The sequence below is a fragment of the Apis laboriosa genome, unplaced genomic scaffold, assembly GCF_014066325.1.
Source record: "Apis laboriosa isolate Shangri-la unplaced genomic scaffold, ASM1406632v1 scaffold26_cov146, whole genome shotgun sequence".
Lineage (NCBI taxonomy): Eukaryota > Metazoa > Arthropoda > Insecta > Hymenoptera > Apidae > Apis > Apis laboriosa.
The window spans coordinates 3,387,220-3,405,623 of record NW_025222592.1 but is presented as its reverse complement, the minus strand read 5'-3'; the positions used below and the strand labels follow the sequence as shown (position 1 = coordinate 3,405,623).

The following is an 18,404-nucleotide window of genomic DNA, read 5'->3' as shown; positions in this document are numbered from 1 at the left end:
TATTATTGAGAATTGGAAAATCGAAAAATACACGAAATTTCCACGAAATATATATTTCATTATCCGCATTATACACATAGTGCATAGCGGCGAACAATGTCTCGCCAATTGAAAGACGAACCGGGACGTAAAATAGATTTCGAAACCTAATGGATTCCTCTGCGATTCGGCTTTCAAAGGTCTGGATATTCGGTGATCTATGGTGCTCCATCTGGCTGGCGGTCGACGTATGGATGTGCACCGCGTCGATATTGAATTTGTGCGCCATCAGCCTGGATAGATACTTAGCAGTGACCAGGCCAGTCAGTTATCCTCAGGCAAGTACCATTTACCGATTATTCGATTTCGTGGAACAGGTGTACGATGAAACGCTCGATGAAGCCATTTGTCCCCTACTTGGTTACTCCCCTCACTTATATATAGAGCCTCTGTTTCTGTCGAATGGACAATGAATTCGACGTTCCCAGCTTGGAATGGCTTAATTGATCGATCGAATTGTTCGACGATCGTCAAACGTTTGAATTCACACGCTCGATTTATTAATTTTATTAATCCTTGCCAGAAATTGGAAAAATAGAGAAAGATTGAGATATTATTAGAAAAATGATTGCGAATGATTGATTTCTAATTTTGTTTCGTAATTTTGTTTCGTAAGTTTGAAGAAAAATAATTTTGCAAGTTTTCATTAGCTTAATTAAATTCTTTGGAAAGATTAAAAAATTTAACTAGAAAAAATTTTAATTTTCTAAGAATCTCTACAAATATTTTGACAAATTTTCAAATATTTCAATTATAGTTAAAGATACTTTAACTTTAATAAAAATTAAAAAAATTTCAAAACTTATTCTTACTTATTCTAAGAATCCTAATTTTTTATAAATTCAATTAAATTTCCATTTTATATCAATCAAATAAACACACAAATTAACAAATCATTTTTCCCCTTTTGTGTTAATTCAAATTATCAAATTCTCGTGTTAAAAAAATACCAAAAAATTAATTTCGAATTAAATTTCTGTTGTCATCATCTGCCTCATGAAACCATTTTGAATTTTCGAAATCCAGATCATGTCGCCGAGGAGAGCAAGGCTGCTGGTTGCAACCGTGTGGATCTTGAGCTTCGTCATCTGCTTCCCACCCCTGGTCGGCTGGAAAGACAAACGGGTAACTATCACCAATTTCGACAGTTCTTACCCTCGTTAGCAACGTGTCTGCCACTTTCTATCACTTTTTTCCATCTTGTTGACGCAGTCTCATTCCGCGTACAACACGACGTTTGCTCAAAACGGACCGTTCAACACCACCACCATCTTCGTCCCCATGAAACCGTGTCCTTGGATCTGCGAGCTGACCAACGATGCCGGCTACGTCGTTTATAGGTGAGTTATAGAAAGTTTTGCGAATGGTTCTCTCAAGACTCCAGAATTATTATACTTTTTTTTTACTTTTTGTTTCATTCAGAGAGATTTTTCAAAAGGGGTTGAAAAGTTCTTCTTTGGAGAGTGGAGAATTTTGTGAGAGATGAGGAATTGAGGGAAGGAGTTTTAATGAAAGAGTTTTTGTGAAGTTTGAAAAAGTTGAGAAGGTTGAGAGACAATTAATATAAGGATGATTGGAATGAAAATTATAGGATTTGAATTTCTTTTGGAATTTCAGAGAAGATTAGATATTTTGGTGAAGATTTCTTAATTTAAAAACTGTAAAACTATTGGATTGGAAATTGTAATGTTTGAATTTTTGGGATGGGATAATTTTAAAAGAAATCAAAAGTTGAGATAAATTACACTTTTTGAAGAGAGTTTGTGAGCTAATTTGGGTGAAAATTTGTGTTTGAATTCTCTGGGCTATAAATTTGTGAGTGAAGAATCTTAATGAAGATTAAGATTACTTGTTAGAAAACTATGGAGGTGATCGAGGTGAGGAAACTTTTTAAAAGGATTTGCAAGCTAATTGGGATGAAAATTTTAAGGTTTCGAATTTCTTGAAGAATGGAGGAGATCATTAATTAAGATAATTGGTTAATTAAAGAGATTGGACTAATTGATATGCTAATTTTTTGAAAGAGATTTATAAATTTATTTAATTTTAAAAATTTAGAAATTTAGAAATTAAAAAATTAGACGTACAGTTGGATCGATTTGTAAAATAAACAAGGTGGAATTAGGTGTGAATCGTTTCAATTTGAAAAATTGAAATAATAGAAATTAGAGTCAGAGTTTAAAGTAAATGTGTGCTGTAAATCTTACAACTTGAATTCCCAGAAATAGAAAATATAGTTCTGAGACTAGGATCGTAAAGTTTCGTTTCTTACATACTAGAACATTTCGACATCTCGCCACTTTAACACTGTAAGTTATGATACCTCGAGGCTTTGATAGTTGAAATATTATGATATTCCAACGCTTTGATGCTTCAGAGTTTCGAAACACCTGCACCTGGATTCCTTAATCCCACGGTTTCAACATTAACTTTGTCAATCAGAATTATTAATGGGGAATATTCGAATTTGAGGGATCTTGTTAATTGGAATAAAAGATTTTCGAAGTAGAAACTTTTAAAAATTCCATTTAATGGAAATTTTAAAATTTCAATATTTGAAAATTCCAAAAACTTTCAGAACTTTATTACACAAGACTCCTTTCCATAAAAAAAATCTCTTAATAAAATATCTTGATAAAAATTTTGAAAAATTCTTTGAAAAATTCTCTTTTCTCAAAAATTATAAACTCTCCAAATTTATTTTAACTAATTTAAAAATTTTAATTAAAAATTAATTAAAATTTTAATTAATTTAAAAATTTATTTTATGTTTGTAAACAACTTTTTTCAAAAACTATCAAATCTCAACCTTATCCTAACTTCCAAAAATTCCAATTATCCTAACTTTCAAAAATTCCAATTATCCTAACTTCCAAAAATTCCAATTATCCTAATTTCCAAAATTTCCAATATTTCCAATTCTCTAACAGGCCGATCTCGAAATTGTCGAATACAATATTTTCGAATGATCAAATCACGTAACGCAAGAATACAACGAATACAAAATTACACGCGTAATCGAGCGAACGTGATCCGCCTTGAAAATTATTAAGCCGTGGAGAGTTAGGTCTGAATTTTCTGGCAAACATCGTGTCTATTCTTACCGTGTTATCGCGATCGGCGTGTTCATCAATCCACGCCGGTTTATGCCCGACGTTGCATCTAAATCAGCTACTGAGTAGACGGTTAATGTTCCATCCTTGCGCCAGATAAATTTACGGTGCCTCGTTCCCTCGTGTTATCATTTTCACTTTGCCCGTGATATTTCAAACCTTTTCACTGTAAATGTAAAATTCCTCGAAAAGAAGAATTATAATCGGTGATGTAACAAACCGTTTGTTGTTGTATTGAAAGCTTCTCGTTTCGTTCGAGAATACGAATTTATATCGTTCAAATGATTTTGTAAAATCCAACGAGACGACAAAAGTCTTGGATATTTTTTATGAAATATTTTTATTCGATATCGTAAAATCTATCTGGAAAAGTAATTAATATTCTTTGTGCAATGGTGTATTGAATTTAATTTTGATATTTAAAAGAGAAAATTTCTTTTCACTTTTATTAAAATATTTAAATACGGTAATTTTAAAAACGTTTCAATTAAATATCGTGTAAATTAATCTTCTGTCACAATTCAAAATCTATATCTAATATTTTCTAAAATTTATTCTTCTAATATATTCAAATCAAGATTAATTTTCTGTCTAAACGATATTAAATATTTATCTTCTAATAAATTCTAATTAATTCTAATTTCGATCTATCAAAATTAATTTTTAAAGCTACTTTTCAAATCTTAAAATTATCTTTAAATTAAAACATAATCCTTTCAATATAAAAATCATCGATCCCATTTAGAAATTTGAGAAAATTGATTTTTGTATCCCGATAAAATCTATCAAAATTAATTCCCCGCCTAAAATACACAATAAAATTCATCATTGGATCGTGACACGTGCAATTTCATAGCATAGAGTTCATTTCGCTTTTTCCATCATGGCGATCGAAAGATAGAAGATAAAGCGCCCTCTATTCATCAGCATCTATTGTGAGCGTGTCAACAAAGGGGCACAACTTGATCTCTTATCTGATACAAAGAGCAATACTGTAGACAAACAGTAGCTTTATCCATAGACACGAAGTTTACAAGGCTATCTGCGAGCGAGCGTTTCGTATCTTTCCATCCTGGCCTCGTGTAGAAAAAGATATGTCAAAGCGAAACTGGAAATTCAATGAAACCTACCGCCACACCAGTGTATGTTTTCGATACGATGCTTCCCCCTGTTCTTCATTTCAATTGTGAAGATGAAATATGTGTTATAGAGAAAATGAAAAACATAGTGGTAGTTCTATTTTGTTTTAGAGAGTAAGTTGTTTATAGCATAATTGAAAACACATTTTGTTTTAAAAAATTAATTTCGATGAAAGATAACGATACAAAATACTCTTATTTAATTTTCTGGAATTTTATAAAGATATTCTTTCTTTCTATGAAAAGTTATTATGTATGTATAAAAAAGAAAGAAAATTTAGAGAGAGAAGGTATCAAAGATGAAATATTTCAAAAAGGAAAAATAGAAAGAAGAATTAAAATAGGAAGGGTGAAAAATTGTAACAGAAATTAGAAAAGAAACGTTATGATAAAAGATAATACAAATATAAAAATAATAGAAAAAGAGAGTAAAAGGAAGATAAGAAAATTAGAAAGGAATTAAAAAGAGAAAATGAAAGAAGTAATAAAAAGTAATAGAAATAAATTAAAAAAGAAATGAATGAGTACCTAAAAAAAATATGTATGTTACATTTCATAAAATCTACAGGAAAATAAAAACAGTTTATTGCTCACTGGGATAATTAAAAAAGCAGCTGGTATAACACACAACTTTGTCCCACTATTGAAAAATATTATTCTTTAAATTTTTCCTCCTCCTTTAATTCTTGCAATGTGCAATAAATTATATTTTTCTTGTAAATTTTATATATAAAATGTAACATACACTCTTCTTCCGGATGTTCATCTGAATAAAATTTAAGAAATAAAAAAATAACAAAAATTGCAAATATAAAAAAAATAAGAGAAGAAACAACCAACTATTTAATTTAAAATTAAATTCCATTTTACAATCTATCCAATCTTTCATTAAAATCTTCAATTACTCCTTGATCAACTCCTTTTTCAATTTTGAGTCTTTTAAAACCTTGATAAAATACCACAACTCAATAACAGAAATTAAAATAAAATAAAATAAAATTATAATTAATCCTGTCGATTCTAAGAAGCGAAACGAGACAGAACGAAGTAGAGACTTAACAGGTGGCTCCATTAAACGCGATCCTCGTCTAAGAATGCCCAAGGGATGAGCGCCTATCTTGAAACGAAATTATCCTCTTTAACTCTGTCCTTTTCTCTCTCTCTCTCTCTCTCTCTCTCTCTCTCTCTCTCTCTCTGTCTCCCCTTTTCTGTACTAAATTAAAAACTTATTTGCAGCGCTCTTGGTTCTTTCTATATACCGATGTTGGTCATGCTGTTTTTCTACTGGAGGATCTATAACGCGGCCGTCTCCACCACAAAGGCTATTAATCAAGGCTTCCGCACGACAAAGAGTTCGAAAATGTTTGGCTCTAGGTAAAATTGAGTCTCATATTTAGATTGTTGAATGGCTAATTCAATAAAGAACCATTCAGAATTAAGTAACTATTAAACATTATTAAATACAGGAATTATTCAATAAAATCATTCAGAATTAAATTAATTATTAAATGTAGGAATTATTAAATCTACTGTTTTTATTATTTCATTATCAGAATTTTGAATTATAGAAATCAATTTTAATTCGCATGCTCGTGATTTCACTAAATAAATCAATTGTTGAAATTGTAGCAAATTGTAGAATTATCAAATACAAATCAAATTATTCACTTTTCAAGTATCATATTAATTATCATACAATGTCAAAATCAAATTCCTCACTTGACTAATCATTAATTTGTATTAAAAATAAGAAACATCTTGAAATACTAAATTAATAATTATACATTACATAAATATAAAATTTCTTGTAATTAATCACTTTTTAATTATAACACAATATAACAAAATCTATGTAAAATTAAAGACAATTTAAGTCATCTTTAATTTGTTTAAAAAGTAAAAAGTTTATAAATATACTTAGAGATCGATTATGAAAAATATTACGAACGAATTGTGCTGCAGATTCGACGAAGAGAGGTTGACCTTGAGGATCCATCGTGGCCGAGGAAGCGTGCACAATGGGAGCAACAACGGAAGTCCGAGGAGTCCTGAGTCGAACAGTCGGTGCTCGGTGAAAAGGGAGAAGATAAAAATCTCGGTGTCGTATCCGAGCACCGAGACGTTGAATACAAAGTGTAACACCCTCGAAAGAACGCCATCCAAGTGTTCCCAGACCTCTGTGCATTATAGCAATGGTCAGACGCACAGTCAATTGTGTCCAACCCCCAGAAGCACTCATTTAAAGGTAACTTTGTGATTCGAATGAATTACTCTCTCATCAAAATTCCTTTAATATTATTCCTTTCTTCTGGAAAAATTTAATTTTCCAATTATATGGAAAAGGAAAGATAATTGAAATTGCTAATCTTTTTATTATTGAAAATAATAAAATTTTTGCATGATATTACACATTAATTCAATAAATTGATATCAAAGATTAAAAAAGGAAATAAAAATAAGGATAAGGATTTTTAATGTAAATAATAATGATATTTTTCGATTACGTTTGTCAAAATATGAATTTCCATAAATATCTATAATCTAAAAATTGAAATTTATTAAAGAAAATATTTTTCTTCGAATGGTAATCAATTTGTTATATAATATATAAAAAATATATAAAAAATATATAAAAAGTAATTCTTCGGAAAAATCGAAATCGAAATACTCTTTGCCCTCCTTTTTTCTCGTGCAATTAAATTTTCTGAAATGTAAATCGCGCGAAAGAGAGGAGTCAGAGAACGTTTACAGGGTGCCATAAATATGCATCAATGTGGCTCGAAATCTTTGTCCAAGAGCTTTGCACGAATAAAAATCCGTCCACAGCTTTTTCCATCTTTAACTCTTAAAAAAGAAGTCACATGTTATTTCAAAATTTATTCATTAATCTCGGTGAAGCGAAAAATCCATCAACTTATCAAATAGTGATCAGAAAAGAAAATTTATTTATCATTTTTTTTTTCGTAGTAAAAAAATTTTTTCGTAGAAAAAAATACTAAAATATATAGTATCATCCTTTATTTTCAATTTTGAAGATTATTGTCTAAGTTTAATAAAAAATATATTAAATGCAAAAATATTATTGCATTTATTATAAAATTTATATTAATTTATATATTGAATTGTTTATCATTTAACGCTATTATTACTTTATTATTTAAATTTGATTTTCATGTGACTATAAATAATAAAGAAATATAGAGCCTGATAAAAAGATCTTATTGGAAAATATACGTAAATATTTTTCGTAGCTTATACAATAATCTGAAAGAAAAGCCTTGAGAGAATAGAAGAATTGAAAAAGAAAAATCTTGCACGTGCACAATCTATCACACATCCAATTTTACGTCACAACAATCGTTAGATTAGATATTTTGAAACAACAATTGCATTTTCCTTTATTCTACCATGAAAGAAACGATAGAAATTTTCTTGGCTTTCTTACGAAATAAATAAAAAAGAAAAAAAATTTCTCAACTTCCCCTCTCCCAATAGCCTCGAATCAATAATTTGTCTATCTTTGCGACATCCGATAAAACCCTGAAAATAGCGAACAGAACGAACAGAGCGTAGCGAAAATGGGTTTCGATTTTACGATAGAAAACGGATTTCACGATCGTGAAATCGTAAAATTCTGGTGACACGTTGGAAGTGTGTCTCTCGAGGAAAATATCGAGGGAACGGTGTCGTTAAACGTGGTCTCGATACGTTCGCGACAGGTGAGCGGCATCAACAGGGTTGGAAGCACCAGAAGACCTAGCAGGAGGAACAGCTGCGAGAGTCAAATGATGGGTGATGAGATGTCGTTGCGGGAGCTCACTCAAGGCACCGAGGAGAAACCAAGGGTGATGAAGATGGGGAAGAGAAATATTAAAGCTCAGGTATTGCACAATCTTTTGAAATATTGAAAATTGAAAAGAGTGTAATTGATTGATCTAATAGAATGTCTAATAATTGAATTATATTGAGAGAGAGAAAGAGAGAGAGAGAGTAAAAAATGAATACTAATAAACATTTATGTTGTTAATAATTTATGTAAAACTATAGATACTAATTCTAAAATTATAATTTAATATTATAGATTGATTGATTTATATAAAATTATAAGTAAATGAATGATAAAAAAGAATAATAAAGAATATTAAATTATAAAGAATGATGAAAGATTGTGAAAAATTTGCAGAGAATATATATGTTAAAGAATATATGAAGTTGTTGTAATGATCCAGGTGAAGAGATTTCGAATGGAGACGAAGGCAGCGAAGACACTGGGCATCATCGTCGGCGGGTTCATCCTCTGCTGGCTTCCTTTCTTCACAATGTACTTGGTGCGCGCCTTTTGCCGCAATTGCATCCACCCCACTGTGTTTAGCATACTGTTTTGGCTAGGCTACTGCAACTCCGCAATAAATCCGTGTATCTACGCGCTATTTAGCAAAGACTTCCGGTTTGCGTTCAAAAGTATCATCTGCAAGTGCTTCTGCAAACGGCGGACGAGCACTTTGAGACGCGGCAGCGATGGAAGTCAATTAGCGATCAGGTGAGTGAAAATAAATCTCTTTCGAATCAAGTCATGTATCTAAATCATGAATCTCTCCAATTAATTATGCAAATATGATTTAACGATAGATTCGTGATTCAACTTTGATTCAACTGAAAACATGATTCTCTGTTTGCTATTTAATTTTATTTTATTTGCAAATCTCTAACTTCAAAACACTACAAACTTCCTGAAACTTTTAATATTACCTCAACTAACTTCCCATAACAATCTATCCTTCACAATAAGACACCCAACAAACTATGCCATTAATATTATAGTTCAACAGGAAACCAATATGGCAATCAATTAACCTTCCACAACAAGTTGGTAATAGTTAACTATTATAGTATCAATCTAGTATCAAAAATTCTCCATTTTCTAATAAAATATAGTATCAATCTATCTTCCAATACAAATTAAATCAATATCACTGTGATATCAATCCAATCTTTCATTTTGTAAACTATCCAACATGAAAGCTTTTGATAATAATATCAATTCACTTTCCACAACACCAATCTATATCTCAATAAAATTTACTCTCTACAAGCAAACTATCATATCGTACCAACCTAACCTTTAATAAAATTTACTCTCTACAAGGAAACTATCATATCACACCAACCTAACCTTCTATCACAACAATCTAGTCAACAAAAAAAACTATCACAGTATCATTTTAAACTCCACAAGGAATATCACTTACAGTCTATTGCATCAGTCCACAACAAATCACTGTCATTTCCAAGATCCAAATTGATCACATCTTCTCAAAAGATACAATCCACGATCGCTCCATTTGTAGAAACGATCGGAGCCCAAGCTACTCGATGCAAGTGCCCCAACAGGGGGCGTCCATCGACGACTCGGACCCGGACCCAAGCTCAGAACCGACTGTGCATTCGCAGAGCGAGTCGAGATGACTGTAGCGTGCCAGGTGTGGCGCTCAGCGCGTCACCTTCGATCCTAGAACCTCGAAAGTGAGGATCCAATCCTTCTGAGGATTTCACGTTTCGTGCCGCGAAATCGAGCACGACGAGAATCGAGTGCGAAAGGATGGACTGGGATTCGCGACAGAAAAAGAAAAAAAAAACAGTCGAGCTTCTTCGGTGTCTTAACTTTGTTCCGCCAGCTTCGTTGCTACAACGGAAGAGACGTTTTTAAAAAAAAAAAAGATATATTCGCTCAAGCTAGTCGTAGATCGAGACTGAATATAAATAAAAAGGAAAGAAAGGAAGGAAGGAAGAATGAAGGATTCGGTGTGAGAGATCGTAAAAAAAAAAAAAAAAACTTGCTAGAATTAATTGTAGAAGAAATGATGAAGATTGAAAGTGGAAAAAGAAGAATAGGACAGTTTCGTGAAGGATTCATTAAGGAGAAATAATACGTACATACGTGATTACGTGTCGATATCTACATATGTGTACCATAACACAACGGATGTTAAAACGCAGGTTTGGTTTATACAATTCCGAAGCCAACGCAGCCATACACAGTTGGCTACCGAAGCTCCCTCTGGCCTCTCAGCTAATCGCCATCGTTGCCGCCATATTGTTTCCGTAGATTTTTTACCGTTCCTCGTTGGTTATTTGTGATAATAGCGAATTTAAACGAATCGCCTTTTGCTGAACACGCGATAATTCGGTGTGTTGTACAGGTTGCTTCAAAAAACTCGTCACGCGGATGGATTTGTTGAGAGACTGTGAGACAGAGAAACAAGAGTGGAAGAATGATATATCGAAAATTTTGAAACATCCTGTAGGACGATTTTTAATGTAATTTGTACAGGTTGTTTCAAAAGTTATTGAGATTATATTAGATTGCGTTTGAGAACTGTGAACACTGTTGGAAGATTGATGTAAGAATTTTGAAACATCTTGTAGTTCATATTATACAGGTTGTTTCAAAAATCGGCAGAATAGAGAGAATATTAACGTTCTGCTGGACATACAATCGAAGTTGTACAGATCGGTTCAAAGGTAAATCTTTGAAACCGTGAAAAGAGTATTGTTGGTTAATGTAAAGAATTTTGAAACATCCTGTAGGACGTGTAATCGAGACACACGTGCACACCTACACACACATATACACACACATACATTCACACATATGCCGTGAAAAATAAAAGAAAAAGAAAAAAAAGAAAAGAACGTAAGTGTTGTTATAACGATGCCATTTTAAAAAGAGGGAAACTTGCGATATTTTGTACGGACCCAATTTCGATTCTTTCTCGAACGTTCTCTTTTGATGATCGTACGAGGGAGGACAGAGGGCGTACGAAACCTCGGCGAGGTTCATTGTATTATGTGATATACCGTCTACAATACGTAACGAAACGAATGGAAGAATAAATATGCGAATAAATCCATGATCGTTGATTCTTTCTGAAAGTGGTTATTTAATCCTGATGTGTGATTTTCGATTCTTCGCAGAAAATGGTGGATCAGAGATTTAGAAAACGATTTAGAAATTGAGAAAATTTTTTTATTCGATGAAGTGTTGAAAAACGGTTGAAATTTTGTTTAATTTTAAGATTAAAAATACGAATAATCGAAAATTTGAAAAATTTGAAAAATTAAGAAGTTTAACATTTCGTAAATTGAAGAATTTCAAAAGATAAAAAAAAAAAAAAAGATAAGAAGTGTAAAAAAAATTTTAAGATTTTACAAAATTTTGAAATATAAAGATTTTGTGATTTAAAAAACATTACAAAGATCGAGAGTTTGAATATTTTAAAAAATTATTTAAAATATAAAATTTGTTCAATATTTCAAACTTAATTAGAATTACAACAAGCTCGACTGAATATCAGTACGTCAACCGAATATCAGGTACGTATAAATAAAATATATATTAATAAAAATACATAAGTTTATATCGAGATTAGTTATCTCCTTCGATGAATTTCTTTTTTCTTTTTTTTTTGAATTTATTCCATCGTTCAAAACAACAAATTTATTTTTAAAATTTAAAATTAAATCAACATTTATCCCTCAATTCCACGATGTATATATATCGATGATATATTACATTCTTCATAACACATGCATAGAAGTTGAGATTGGAATCGAATTGAATCGAGACAGAAAAGAGATACGAGTGCGCAGCATTAGATCGAACCATCGTAATTTATTGATCTGCTCTAAAACTGGCGACAATTACATAACGCATGTTAGTCCGCCCACATTTGTCTTGAATCCAAAAATAAATCTCACAATCACCGTATCGAGTAAATTTATTTCAATCCCATGAAAAAAATTTCGAAATTATTTTATTTTATTCTTACAACTTTTCGATCATTTTTTTTATTAAATTAATATAAATTAATAAAAATTAATTTTTTGGCCATTTGAATATTTTTCGAAAAAAAAAAAAGATACTAAATTTTTTTCAATTTCAATGTCACAAAATATATCGCTTTAATATAGCGAAATTTAGAATTGCAAAAAGAATAAAAAAAGAAGAAAACCGGAAAAAAATTCCTCTAAGTCTTGAGAATTAATTATACAGAGACCATGGGTGAATGGACGAAGTGAAAGGATTTTTGGCAAGAAATACAGACTGGAACGAAGGAGGAGGAAAGGACAAAGAGAAAGAGAGAGAGAAAAAAAAAAGAAATGTGTGTTTTATGGGTCAGAGGATCGTCGACACGATGAATCGACTGGTCTTTTACCTTTTGTTCGCGTCATCGAACAAAATTCCTGGTCGACGTAAGCGTAGGTCATGGTTCTCGTTCACGAGACAGGTAGAAGTGAAAGAATGTCACGTGTCGAGAAAAGAATGAAGAACAGGCGTTGAGAGATTGTTTTTTTTTTTTTAATCTTGATTATTCAATTAATTAATCTATTTATTTATTTTTTATTTCAACCTTCAACGGAGATTATTATTTTAACTCTACCACTCTTTTTCGTTTCTTAAAATTTTAATTAAAATCTAAAAGTTCAAAAATCAAAAAAAAAAATCCTTAAAGTAAAATATGTTCGTTAAAAATCATATCAGGATCAACAATAGTCCATAGGATGGACAAAAAAATTCTTATTGGGCAATTGTCCAATACTTTTTCAAAAAGACGTTCAACCGTAAAATACTACTGCCAGCAATTCCATTTACTAATCCCCGCTTAAAGTAAAACGAGAAGTTGTAAAGGCGTCGATTAGACAGCGACGAGCGAGTAACTAATCGTTATCGTTTCACTGGATCGAAGCAAATTATTCATTTAATTTCATTGTCGCTGGCATTCGTGCAAACTGCACGCCTCTCTCTCTCTCTCTCTCTCTCTCTCTCTCTCTCCGTTCCATTAAATTTTCAGACCCGACCTCAAAGCCGGATCTCGAAACACGAAATCCCATCGATGATGGCTCGTAAGAGACTCGCCAGACTGTATCCCTGCTGTTCGGTAAAATTAATGAATTCGCCGAGTCAAAGGGATTGGCCCGCTTTTATAAAACCAGTCAAAGTTTCGACCGTGCCCCTGTGCGACTGCAATCCGGCCAGGCAAGTCCCGTGTTATCCTTACGGGGCATGACGAAATTCCGCCTTTCTGACTGTCTGTAATGGGATTTATTCTTCGTTACGACGATACAGATTCCTTTGAGAGTCAAGTTCACTGTAAATAAAATGTAAATTGTTGGAATATTTATGGTAGGCTGACATGAATTTTCCGTCTATATTGGAAATTTAATTTCTTTGTTACGATTCATTTGACTTTTTCTTTTTTCTTTTTTTTTAATTAAGCTAATTTTTAATTTGCTTTTAAGCCAATATATTTGAACGTTTTAATAACTGATTCTTTAATAGTTATTTATACGATTAAAGAAATACGTTTAAATAAAAATTACATGTATAAAGTATCTGTTTTAAAAAACTGTTTCATACTCACCTTTTTTATACAATTGGAACGAAAATTCGGCCAAACTCGTTTAAAAAAAAGTGAAAAGAAACTGGTAATTGGTGAAATAATTTATTCACGCGTAAATTAGTTTAAACTAGATTAACGAATAAGGAAATAATGAGAAAGGATTGGAAAAGAGAAAGAGAAACGAATGCGAATTAAGTTCATTCCTACTTGGTCACGTGTTTGTGGCTGCGTGGAACGAACTCGAAAGGCATTCAGAAAGTTTGATTATCCCCTCACCAACCAAATAACCCGTTCCTGCAAGAAACGCGGGAGAAATACCCGATCGAAACGAAGATTATACCGCCCCTTTGATCGTTCCTCTACGTATAAAGGAAAATGCGGTTTGTAATCATTGGAAAACGAAGGTGGAAACTTTTTTCTTCTCCACTAATGTAAAATAGTTGAATCCAGAGATCATAATTCAAATTGATGGAAAAATTTAATCGCTGAATATCAAAAATTCGGAAAAGTTCTTGCCAATAAGTTCTTTTTAATTCTTTTAATTTTAGAAAAATTTTTCTGAATATGAATTAAGTAATAATTATATCTTTGATATTTTTTTAATTATTCAAGAATTATTGCAAATTTTTTTTATATAAAAATTATAGAAAATACAATGTGCAATATGATTTTCAATATTGCTTCAATATTATTTAAAGCATTTTTTTATACATTAAGAAAAGTTTTGTGAAATAATTCCATCAATATTCCACTCTTATCTTTTTAAACTTATTCATAAAAATTCAAAAGAAAGTATTCCAACCTCCAATATTCCATCGAAAGAATCTCGAAATAACAAGAAGAAAATTTCTTCATCTCATTTAAATATATAACCCCTTTCTTCTTGCTAAATCTATCAGCTTTTTTAAATATAATCATACACAAAATTCCAATAGAAAATATTTCAATTTCAAAGTAATCACTCCCAAGAAAATAAACGTTCGCACTCTATCGATAAAAAAGAACATAACCCTCGAACATAACCTAAAAAAAAAAAGAAAATTTCCATTTACACTATCTTTTCTTCTTAATTAAATTACCCCCTTTTTTTTTTAATACAATGCCGCAAGAGTGTACGTAAAATTTCAAAGGAGAATGTTCAATCTGATCAAGAAAAAAAAAAAAAAATAAGAAGAGATAAATTCCCCTCGGAATAAAAAGCGACCTCTGTCGACTATCAAATCAAATCGTTTCCCCATTGATTTATTACTTAGCTTCCGGCAGATTGGTGGCCATGACCCTGAATCCATTATGATCGGCCACGTAATGAACCTGTTGTAAAACCCCATTCGGATCGATATAGCTGTAAGCACCCCTTGTCGTCCCGTCCAACGATCTAGACTCGGTTTTCGCGCTCGAATCCCCGGTGTAAGTGTAGTCGTATTGGCCCAACGAATCTTGAGTGTGGTGAAGGGAGCTGTGCAACAGTCTGTGCAACGGCAAAACTGGAAGTACGTAGGGGGCGGGCAAGGTCACGGGCCTTTGAATCGTGTCCAGTGGCACGAGTTTGTTGAGCCGCAAGGGATTTTCTTGGGACGAGTGTCCTTGGTCCTTCCGCTGTTGGCCAGATTGAGGCGATGACGATGACGAGGTCGAGATCGTTGCGAGGGACGATATCTTGGAGAGGTTGGGGTCCGGTTTCGGCACCTCGATCCTTTCTGCCTCGGATCTCGAGAGGAGGAATGGATTCTTCGTGGTTTGCTGAAAGAAAAACGAGGGAAGGGGGTTTCAGTGGTTTCAGTGGAGAAATGATCACTCGAGAGATGCTTCAAGCTTTGTATGGGGTAGAATGGAAATTGTCTTGTTTATAGAATGATTTATTTTCTTTAAACTTATTTGCTTCTTTGTGTGGAGGAAATGATCATCGTGGGGAAAATTGAATTGGAAAATTCTTAAGCCTTGTTACTATAATTTATACCCGTTATTCTTGTGTTCAAGAATGAGAAAAATTTTCTAATTTCACAGTATTCCTTTTTTTAAATTTATATGTATATAATTTCTTCGCGAATAAAATGAATCTTATTCGAAATTACTTAGAGAAGTTTATTCTTGAAAAATATTTCGCTTTTCTTTGAAAAATTTTTTTCACGAGATTATTGCTCGAAATTGAAATTTTCCAATCGTTAATCGAGGAAGATTAAACGGAATTGCGACGATATTAGTATTCTCTGCAACGTTAATAAAATATCCAACGCGCGTGGAGGTAAATACGAATTTGCGGCCAATGGCGGAAACCGCTCCGCGGGCCGATCCCTCGCAAATACATGTTAACATGCGGCTATTGTTTCCTGTAACCGGTTTTAAGTTAATAAAATCGAATTTCACTCGGCTGTACTTCAATTTTTCTGTCCGTGAAATGAAAATTTTAAAAATTAACTTATGGTGGTGAAGCAAGTGAAAATTTTTGGAACGATTTTAAATCATTTGTTAAAATTTTTCCTTTCAACGTAAAAAAAAAAGATTTATTTTAGAATTTTAGAAATGTAACATTATATACTATTATTTTTCATTTGCATTTAACATAGAATAAGGTTTATTTTGAAGATTTATTTAGCTTAATGTAAAATGAAATTTGAAATATTATACGAAATATTATAAAATATTGTTCTTGCACTTACCGAGATTTCTTGAGCAGCCAAATTTTTCTCGTCGTCCTTCGTCAACTGTGCAAAGCTGAAGTAAGAAGGCAGAATTTTGTAAGAGAGAATGTTCGATTGGTAATTCGATGGATCCCCCAACTGCGACTTCTGCAACTCCTCCAAATGATTCTTCTTCCCCGCGGCCACTTCCGGTGTGTCTTGTATCGTCTGAAGATCGTTCTTAGGAGGCTGTGGCAAGTTACTGGCCCGCACTCTGAATCCATTCTGATCGTCTGCCGTGTAAGTCACCGTTTGCAAAATTCCATTTGCATCCACGTAGGAATATCCTATACATATACAGAGAAATGAAAAAAAAATTTCAATCAAAAATTTCTAAGATAAAATAAGCGTAGATGAATATTTTTAAGTTAGAAAGATGTCATTACAAAATCGTAATTTACATTGTATTTATAAAAATGAATATATCCTTCAATTTAATTGAACACGATCTTTTATTTATTCGGGCTAAATCGAAAAACTGATAAAAATTTTATCGATTTTAATTTCTCCAAAAAGATAAAATAAAGTGAAACGAAAATCTCGATTCATCGAGTGAAATCGTAATGAATACACGCGATATCTTTTATTTCGAATCCGTCGATAAATAAATCGGCAAAAGAGAGATCCAATAAAATTTTACCGATCGAGTAAAACACTCGCGCATTCGCATTATGCGATTCCTTCGACGAATCGAGCATCAATCAAACGGTACCCGGTTTGTCGAACGTGCACGTCAGATCGAAAGAATGGTTGGAAAAGTGGTAGGAGGGCATACATTGCTTAAGAAGAGAGGTGAACCAGCGAAGATGGATCTATCGTAGGGGCGTTTGTTTCGTCACATCCATCATCGTTTTCTAAAGTGGTAGCATGCGTACGTGGGCCGTCTTCTCTATCTCGAAACGGCTAGGAAAGGAATGTGTGCCATTCCATTTTTACGTGTCATTCGTTATGCGGACTTGTCGATTTTTTTTTATCGAGTTGTTGAGAAACAAGGTTTTTGTTTTTCTAATTTATGGAAATATAAATCGAATCGAATATAGTGTGTTTCACGCATTTTTTTTTTTTTTTTTTATTGGGAGATATCAAGAAAATTTATGATAGAAAAGGATACAAAAAATTTAGAAAATAAATTTTTATATATTAAAATTATTTTTATTCTTTCTATCTAGTTTTTTTTTTTTTAGTTTTGGAGATGTAGTTTTATATATATACAAGATATTAATATTCTTTAAAAGATCGATTCTAAAAATCAAAAAAAACACAAAAGTTATATGTAATACAATATACAAAGACTGCCATTGAAACTTATTTATTGAGTTATTAAGTAAGTTTGAGTTAAATAAGACAGAGATGGAGAGAGATCGCTCCCTCTTCGTCACACCGTCTCGCTTCATCTAACGAAAATTTAAATTCTTTATAACTTAATAAACAAGCCTCGATCGATATTTTTGTATACCAATTTTTCTTTTTATTTCGATCCATAGAATCAATCCTTCGAAAGTGTTCGAATTAATATTAATATTGTATATAATAATCTGAGAATTGAAGAAAGAAAGAAATTTTTGAATTGAGCTTTTATAAATGATTCTATATCCTATTGTATATTTTTCTATCATAAAACGAACGAAGAATTTTCTCGGTTATCTAATGCAAATCAAATGGAATAAAATGCAAAATTGAATGAATGATACATATAGTAAGTAGAATGAATATGAAAGGTATAAAAACTTGGTATAAAAGGTATAAAAAGGTATAAAAATATAGTGAAAGAAATATACCAGATATATCGGTGTTATATAAAATACGATAAATAAATATTGAAAAAAATCCAAAAATTTCGTTCTTTCTTAATAAAAGAAAAAGAAAAAGAAAAAGAAAAAGAGGGACAAACTTTGTGAAAAACAATTGTCTGTATTTTTATACAAATATCCGCTCGCAACATTTCGGAACATTCCATTAAAATTGCGAATGAAGTCGCCGAGTTTCGTCCCGTTGTAATTAAAACCAGAAAAAAAAAAAAAAAAAAAAAAAAGG

The 18,404-nt window shown here is 32.0% G+C and overlaps 2 protein-coding genes across 5 annotated transcripts in view; one reads left to right on the top strand and one right to left on the bottom strand.

The window, feature by feature from the left end:
• Nucleotides 1–11,217, top strand: part of LOC122714008 (octopamine receptor Oamb) — a 118,397-nt gene extending 107,180 nt beyond the window's left edge. For 3 of the 4 annotated variants that reach the window (XM_043934975.1, XM_043934972.1, XM_043934973.1), the window contains 8 exons: nucleotides 180–317; nucleotides 1,066–1,164; nucleotides 1,252–1,379; nucleotides 5,528–5,665; nucleotides 6,254–6,536; nucleotides 8,011–8,172; nucleotides 8,521–8,831; nucleotides 9,640–11,217. In XM_043934975.1, coding sequence (XP_043790910.1) covers nucleotides 180–317; nucleotides 1,066–1,164; nucleotides 1,252–1,379; nucleotides 5,528–5,665; nucleotides 6,254–6,536; nucleotides 8,011–8,172; nucleotides 8,521–8,831; nucleotides 9,640–9,757 — 1,377 coding nt within the window. In that variant the 3' untranslated portion in view covers nucleotides 9,758–11,217. Of the gene's footprint in view, nucleotides 1–80; nucleotides 318–1,065; nucleotides 1,165–1,251; nucleotides 1,380–5,527; nucleotides 5,666–6,253; nucleotides 6,537–8,010; nucleotides 8,173–8,520; nucleotides 8,832–9,639 lie in introns of all 4 variants that reach the window. The other variant, XM_043934976.1, reaches the window with a different exon arrangement.
• A 3,720-nt stretch (nucleotides 11,218–14,937) lies between these two features.
• Nucleotides 14,938–18,404, bottom strand: part of LOC122713930 — an 8,718-nt gene continuing 5,251 nt past the window's right edge. Inside the window, exons 3-4 of the mRNA XM_043934769.1 lie at nucleotides 16,350–16,657; nucleotides 14,938–15,432 (exon numbers count right to left, since the gene is read on the bottom strand). Of these exons, the coding sequence (XP_043790704.1) occupies nucleotides 14,938–15,432; nucleotides 16,350–16,657 (803 nt within the window). The remainder of the gene's footprint in view (nucleotides 15,433–16,349; nucleotides 16,658–18,404) is intronic.